The 7431-nt window shown below is 34.1% G+C and overlaps 2 protein-coding genes across 2 annotated transcripts; one reads left to right on the top strand and one right to left on the bottom strand.

Moving 5' to 3' along the window:
* Positions 1-688: 688 nt before the first annotated feature.
* On the bottom strand, positions 689-4804 carry LOC112454208 (ATP-dependent RNA helicase SUV3 homolog, mitochondrial-like). The gene is made up of 14 exons (XM_025015462.1): positions 4549-4804; positions 4098-4345; positions 3811-4033; positions 3480-3648; positions 3290-3401; positions 3091-3221; positions 2660-2973; positions 2402-2543; positions 2152-2310; positions 1890-2069; positions 1587-1735; positions 1387-1508; positions 1129-1182; positions 689-1054 (listed from the first exon to the last, which is right to left on the bottom strand). The coding sequence occupies exons 1-14, from the start codon at positions 4623-4625 to the stop codon at positions 918-920; spliced, it is 2217 nt and encodes a 738-aa protein (XP_024871230.1). The 5' UTR covers positions 4626-4804; the 3' UTR covers positions 689-917.
* A 408-nt stretch (positions 4805-5212) lies between these two features.
* Positions 5213-6781, top strand: LOC112454209. The gene is made up of 5 exons (XM_025015463.1): positions 5213-5318; positions 5434-5712; positions 5814-6016; positions 6094-6296; positions 6395-6781. The coding sequence occupies exons 1-5, from the start codon at positions 5315-5317 to the stop codon at positions 6741-6743; spliced, it is 1038 nt and encodes a 345-aa protein (XP_024871231.1). The 5' UTR covers positions 5213-5314; the 3' UTR covers positions 6744-6781.
* The last annotated feature ends 650 nt before the right edge of the window (positions 6782-7431 follow it).

Below are 7431 nucleotides of genomic sequence, written 5' to 3'. Positions count from 1 at the left end.
CATATGATCAATAATTTAAATGTATTATGTATATTGTTTTATAATGATCACAATTCTTTATGAAAAATGTACATGCATTAAATGTACATTGTAATACAGATTTTTTCATCATACGGATACGATTATTGATCGATAATTTAAACTTATCAGTCGGTATATTGATAAGCCGGTATTAAAATTTGCTTTTTTCATAAACAACAACTTTGCTCGTTATGAAACACAATATAAAATAATATATATAGCCTTATATGCCGGTATGTTTTCGGGACCATGCTAAACATCAGTTTGTAAACCTTCGTAGCTGACCTTGTTCCACGTGATGGCTATATGAAGATGGATTTCTTATAATTTAAATCGCGACTAATTAATATAAATTGAATTAACTGCAATAATTCATTTAATATGAAGATTCCCAGATAACATGCATGTTGCATAAGATATCTTTACGACGTCTTATGCAACATGCATGTTATCTGGGTTATAGTCAATACATGTCAAATTATTATAATTATTCACGAGTGAAAACAATATCATAATATTAAATGTGCAACCAGAAAGCTCAGATCTTTTTTTCAGTTACGAAAATAAAATCTACAGAGCATAAAGCTTATATATAGGTAAAAAATGGAGATTATATTTTTGTAGGAAAATGTTTAATATATATATATATATATATATATATGGACGAAACTACATAAAAGCGATACGTAGAATATTAACATAATACTTACAATGACATGATTCTTTTATACATTAAATTGTATGTAACATTGGTATTATTTGCAATGTCAATACTCTCTTAAAGGTATTATGTCATTATTCATATCGCGTAAACTTAATTATGCCTTTCTTAATTCAGTTCGCAATAAAAGAAATTCTTTTAATAAATTTTAACATTTTATCGCTATACAGTCATATTATTTTTTCTTTTTCGTTGACCTAATCCATTCAGATTGCAGTTCACGTAACATCTGTGGTGTTAAGAGTCCCTCCGCTATTAATCTTTCAGTCAATTTGCCTTTACCTACAGTACGTTTGCCAGGTCCTTTAAAATCTAAAAAATGATCCATATAATTTAGCACTCAGGCATCACGAATGTATAATTATTTTTTATAAACAGCAATTTACCTCTGTAAAAGTTTTGTTTTTGTGTCTGCAACTCAAAACTATCGGGCTCTCCACCTAAATAATAGAAAAAGACTTGTATGTTAAACACTTCTCAACTAGTATTATAAAAATCGATCTTAATAAAATATATAAGATAAAATTTACACACGCACACACATACGTAATATACGTATATTTCTATTAAACTAACAGAAATTAAAGTAGCGGAAGATCACAAATTATATTGTAAATATTTCGTTTCAAAAAAATCACATTTACCTGCATCTGAATTCAACAACAAAGTCGTTAATCTAACTATTCCCGCCTCGATGAGTGCATCAAGTTCCTTCTGTATGTCACGGACCATTTCAGCATCCGGGAACAGGTCCATAAAACGGTAACTACAGAATACAAGATAATAAAATGAATATAAGAACGCGAAAAAAAAGACACATAATTAAGTTACAATCTCATTATACCTTAACCAGAGGTAAAGATCCAATACATCAAAGACGCCTTCCAGATGGACGAGATCGATGATAGTTCTCGGCATTTGAAAGGGCCATCCGATATGTTGGCATAACCAGTTGAATGTTATCGCATCGTTTTTACTGTATTGACGTGCAAACTGAAAAAAATGCACAATTATGTACATCACAAGAAAGCGTAAAAATAAAAATTATATTCTAAAAATACAGCAGATTTTATATTAACCCCGGGAGCTCTTTCTTCGTAATAATACTTTAATCAATTTTAAGAGTCAGTAGTAATATAATACTTGCCTTCAAGAACATGGTGCACACATATGGCGATTTCCGATTAATCGGCGCGCAACAGAATACGTATCTCGCACGGAGTGGCAGTAAAACGTGCTGTATCATGTCGGCTAGGAACTTAAAGTCGTCTATATTGCACATGAAGTAAAGAGAATCGTCGACTGTGCACAACGACACAAAAATATCCTTAAAAAAATGGATGAGGCGTTATGAGTGGCATCATTTACGATTACAATTAATTTCATTCCTGTTTTCACGCGGTACTCACCATAAGATTCGACAATGACGAGTTTGGCAAATGATAAGCATACAGCTCAATTTGATCCGCCGTTGGATGGAGACCAGCTTGTGTTATTGTCTCTGGCGTTTGACTCAATAAATTTTTCAAAGTCGGGAGATCCTCCCGTTTAAACGTCGTTACGTAGCCCTGCGAAGCAAAAGTGTATTTTAATATTTTACACTTTTCTCTGCATCGTCTTTTTTGTAGCGTTAATAGAGATAAATTGGATTATGCCTACTGTTTCCCAAACTGTGCCGTAACGTCCAGCACGACCCGCTATTTGCAGAGCCGCTGACACAGATATAACGTCCATTTCCTTTTCACCTTTTTCGTTGGACGTTGGCTGAATCAACGAATAAAATATAATTCTCCGGATATGCCTATAACAATGCGTGGACTCGTCAATCGTTTTCAATGATACACATTTCATCACTTAAAACTTCAGAATATAAACGTACAGTTTCAGATTTAACACATAAACATGCATAAAACTTACAAATTCAAACCCATTCCAATGGCATTGGTCGCTACCAAGATTTTACAAGAATTGTTAGGATCATTAAATTTTGCAGCTTGCGCCAGCTTGGTACCTGGTGGTAAACTGCCATATATTACAGCCACTTCTTTTCCTCTGCTCTCGAGAGAACGTGACACAGTATATATATCGTTTTTGTTAAAGCAAACTATGCAATCTCCCGGCATAACGTTATTCAACGTTTCGACAGCTTGATTTTCTATCTCCAGGTCCGTCAATCGCTTATATCTACGAACTTCCACGTTTTCGCCCGTTGAAACACATATGGCTTTTACCTGTATATACATACAACTTTTGGTTAATAGACATCAATTAATGGTACATAATTTTTAAATATACAATATAATGATAAATATAATGATAAATATACAATATAATGATAAAAAGCCTACTAATTCTATAGCAGCAGCTTCGCCGCATAAATGTATCTCATCCGCGGGAATTCCCAGAAGGGCTCTCGTCCACGCCCAGCCTCTATTAAGATCACGCATTAATTGAATTTCGTCAATTACAGCTACTTCATCTGCAATAAATTATGATCGTATTGGCAACTTTTTTATGTGTTGAAGATGCCAGAATAATAACACTTACAATTGTTTTGTAGATTCACCATTTCTACGGAACAAGATAGATGATCCGCTGCGTTATTGTGACCCTTGACATACTTTCGTTCTTCTCCAGTTAACAAATCACATGGTGTTCCCTAAATTAAATGTTACATATGTTATTGCCTTTATCTTATCTTTGGCAAATATAACTGAAGTAAATATATAATACCAACCCTTTCGTTGCATTTATGAAATACTTCCGCAACAAGTAACTTTAGCGGTGCACAATACACCCCACTTTTTGCGGTAATAAGTCTTTCTAGAGCATGGTAAGTCTTCCCACTGTTTGTTGGTCCAGCGTGAAAAATTATTTTTCTACTTTTTGATCTTGCTAAAGGATACCTAAAGAGCAATAGTCAAGTTTTATCACTTTGTGAAAATTTTATGTTCTTCTTGATATATTAAAATATACACATATATATTAAACTAAAATAAAATAGTGATTGCATAATAAGGTAGTAAATTTCGATAACTTTAATATTATATAAATCTACGTTTTCTTACCAGGAAGCAGGATTTCGTAGATCGCTAATCTTTTTGAGATCGTCCAAACAATCAATATGCGGAAATATTTGCTTGGCATGACTTATGAAGTACGGAAAAATATCGGCGACATTTCCAGCACCCTGCAGGATATCGCTCAGGACTACATAAAGATCTACGGGTAATGGTTCCGTTCCTAAACAGTACTGTTTAAAGTTTGTGAAAGCCTGCCCTTGGAGATAGTCTGAAATCAATGCCGTAGTCAGAAACCATGATCAGTGCGTGTATATTTGATTATTGATACTCACGATCCAATCCGTATTGCTGAGCTAATTCCTTGATTTCCGTCTTCTGCGAGAAGGCATTCAATATCTTTAAGAGATCCGTCTTCTTCAACGAAGACCCAGTCAATTCAGCGCCAACGTTTATGTCATCTGGATTCGGTTTGATGGGCACAGGATGGAACAGAGATTCCGGTACGTTTGTATTGCTGTCGTTTGTATCGCTTTTCTTGCCTCTGCATGGTTGGACGTAACACGTACCAAGTGCCGTTGACCTGGCGACAAATGATGAGGTAGATAAATTAGGAATCATAGTAGGGTATTCGCAATACAGCTTGTTGTTGCATTATGCAATCCATTGGAAAGGTAATTCGCAGAAAGGAGATAAGAGAGAGATACGATCGAAATATAGAAATACTCTGTAAAGTTTATAAATGTCTAATAATAAACAACTTTAAGCTATATATATAAAATGTACCTGCGTGTTAATGCCACCGCCAATAAGGCGCCTCTTCGTATCAGCTGCTCCATCGTAGCACACTTTACAAATATCATCTTTCGAACAAAATCTTGCTGTCAAAACATCCTAAGGCACCCAGGAGTACACGGCTCGCGGCCTAACGGACATAATACACGCACATCAGACACGTGGGATCCGACAGTCGTTGCAGACGCTGCAGTCTCGCCGCCATTGCGCATGCGCGACCAACCATCGCGAGCGCGAAAATTTCATTCGCGATCCAAGTGCATCGTGAATGGTTTCGGATGATTATGGATTATAATTGACGTGAACACCGATATTCTGTCACAATACTCCACTCTAATTTGATAACAAGCTGCTAGCATTTCGCCAGTAACGTCTGTAAATAATTAACGTTGAAACGCGCAAAACGAGACATGTAGACGTATTGCATTACCATCAGAAATTTTCATACGTACAGATATTGAAATATTCCGAAAATTTTTATCCAATTATTTCTGAAAAATCCAATTATATATCTGAGAAATTTAACATATTTTTTTCAGAAATTTTTATAAATTTAAAACATGAGAAATTTTTTGAAAATTTTTGAGAAAATATGAAAATTTTTTTTACCAGGGTATGTACATAACTTATATCTATTCACTTGTTTCTTCATGTTTAGGAATGACGCACAACGCTGCACGAGGATCAGAGGGTTAAATTTCCCATCGAATAAATAAGCAATAAAAAGCAATTATGTGCAGTCTTTCTTGACAACGCAATGTGTAAGCGACGCTACGCTAAGATATACACGACGAGTTTATCGTAATCTGATGCTAACGGAAGATATCGTTCGATAGAGATGACAAAGACCTCATTTCTGCAAATGTGTTCACGCAGTTTGTATCTCCCGTAAATTTCGCAAGTTGGAATGCGCCGCGCGAGACGGGAGTCCGACGAGATCGGAGATCCAGCGGCGTCTTGGCGCTTCGTTGGCACAAGTTCTCCTCGACTACAGTCACCAGGACGCGGTGAAGCTGTTGGACTCGTTACCCCTTACCAAACTTTCACAGCAATCATGTTGCGCCACGCAGGACGGTCAATTAAAGGCGGACGCGATGGGAATGTGGACAAAAGAACATGAAGTTCTTAAGTCACACTTGCACAGCGACATTCTAGGTAATACCTCAATAAATCTAAATAAGTCGAAATCGGATGGATTAGGCATGTTTTGTACATATGCTTGTTGATGTTTTATTATGTTTAAATTCTTGGTTCAGCGTTGGGCGAAGGTGAGCTGAAGAAATTTCAGGCGGAGATTGAAGCGGCGACACAGAGGAAGCTGAGGGATGAGTTTGCGGAAGAACGTCATATGCTCGAGGCTGAAAAGAGATTTGCTGTTAGACGCAACGCAGATGAAATTCATGCGAGATACGAAGAGTATTTCAGGTTTGCACAGCAAGAGTTGGAGGAAAAGTTGCAGGTAGACATAAAACAGCATACACATAATTGAACACAGCAAGGGACAATTAATTATTTTATAATATATTTGTGCAACAGGTTGAGTTGAGGGATACAGATGAGAAACGCAACAAGGAACTGCAAAAGGCCATCGTAAAAGCGCGAATAGATACAACGCACGACGTGTTAAGAAAAATACGGCCTCAAATAAACTTGATCGTTACGTCTCTCTACAATGAGTTTGAGCAAATTCATCGCGCGCAAAGAGAAAAGATGATTGCTGATTTTAATAAGATCATGAGGTATCTAGATACTGTAGAAATATAACAAAAGGTTCTCGACGCGCGGCAAAATATCCTAATATATGTAAAATATATGAAATTGGTTTTTATCTACGAAGGAAACAGTATCTCAAACAGGATGTAAGAATCAGAGAAATTGAGAAGAAGAAAATGGAAGAGTTGCATGTCCAACGTCGTGAACTCGAGATACAAAATGTAATGAATATTATTTATATTTTTTGCATGGAAAAATTACGTTGCAGCTCGCAACTGCAAGCGGTACAGAAACATTTTGAGGTAAATATATTATCTGTTTCGAATGGAAATTTGAAATGTATCTGTACTTACGTATCTTTCTTTTCATCAAAACGATTAGATGAAATGTTAAAAGAGAAGTTGAAAGATATATCTTATCTAACATATCTTATCTTACTTTATGATAAATGCATTTTTTATAAAATGCCCTGATGGAAATATTTTACTGAAAATATGAATAAAATTTTACTGAAATTTTCTCTCAATTGATCCCATTTCATTGTTATTCTATCAATATTTCAGTCATCAAAAATTCAGTTTTTTCAGTTAAATTTAGTAAATTTTATGATACCTAACAAAAGAAATTTTATTACATTTTAATAGTATAATTTAACTTTTTCCTTATATTTCACAGTATTACATTACATTTTATAAGAAAAATTATTATTTATTTCGAAATATATCCAGTAATTTTTCAATAACTTTTATTTCACTTTTCATCGATTTCATAATATTTTCAGCGGGTGGCTCTAATGGAAATATTTTGCTGAAAGTACTATGAAATCGATGAAAAGTGAAATAAGAAATATTGAAAAATTATTAAATATATTTCAAAATAAATAACTTTCTTTATGAAATGTAATGTAATACTATGAAATATAAGAAAAGTTAAATTATATACTATTAAAAAACAATAACAAAATTTCTTTTATGTTGGGTATCATGAAACTTATGGAATAATAGTGAAATGAGGTCAATGGAGGGAGAATTTCAGTAAAATATTTCTGTCAGGGTGCTATTTAAAATAAATTTAAATAATATAATATAATTGTAATATATATATATATATATTTTATATATATATATATATATATATATATATATATATATATATATATAT

This window comes from Temnothorax curvispinosus, unplaced genomic scaffold (genome assembly GCF_003070985.1).
Source record: "Temnothorax curvispinosus isolate PA1 unplaced genomic scaffold, ASM307098v1 QBEX01004907.1, whole genome shotgun sequence".
In the NCBI taxonomy this organism is placed as follows: Eukaryota; Metazoa; Arthropoda; class Insecta; order Hymenoptera; family Formicidae; genus Temnothorax; species Temnothorax curvispinosus.
This window is presented reverse-complemented; position numbering and strand designations above follow the sequence as displayed.

Bases quoted from the DNA above. Each gene is read 5' to 3' on its own strand.
- LOC112454209 (XM_025015463.1), top strand. The intron at 6,017-6,093 runs GTAGACATAAAA...TTTGTGCAACAG, and splicing joins AGTTGGAGGAAAAGTTGCAG to GTTGAGTTGAGGGATACAGA. The intron at 6,297-6,394 runs GTATCTAGATAC...TTATCTACGAAG, and splicing joins GATTTTAATAAGATCATGAG to GAAACAGTATCTCAAACAGG.
- LOC112454208 (XM_025015462.1), bottom strand. From the start codon at position 4,625: ATGATATTTGTAAAGTGTGCTACGATGGAGCAGCTGATACGAAGAGGC. The intron at 4,346-4,548 runs GTACATTTTATA...ATTTGTCGCCAG, and splicing joins GCGGTGGCATTAACACGCAG to GTCAACGGCACTTGGTACGT. The intron at 1,183-1,386 runs GTAAATGTGATT...TCTATTATTTAG, and splicing joins GTTGTTGAATTCAGATGCAG to GTGGAGAGCCCGATAGTTTT.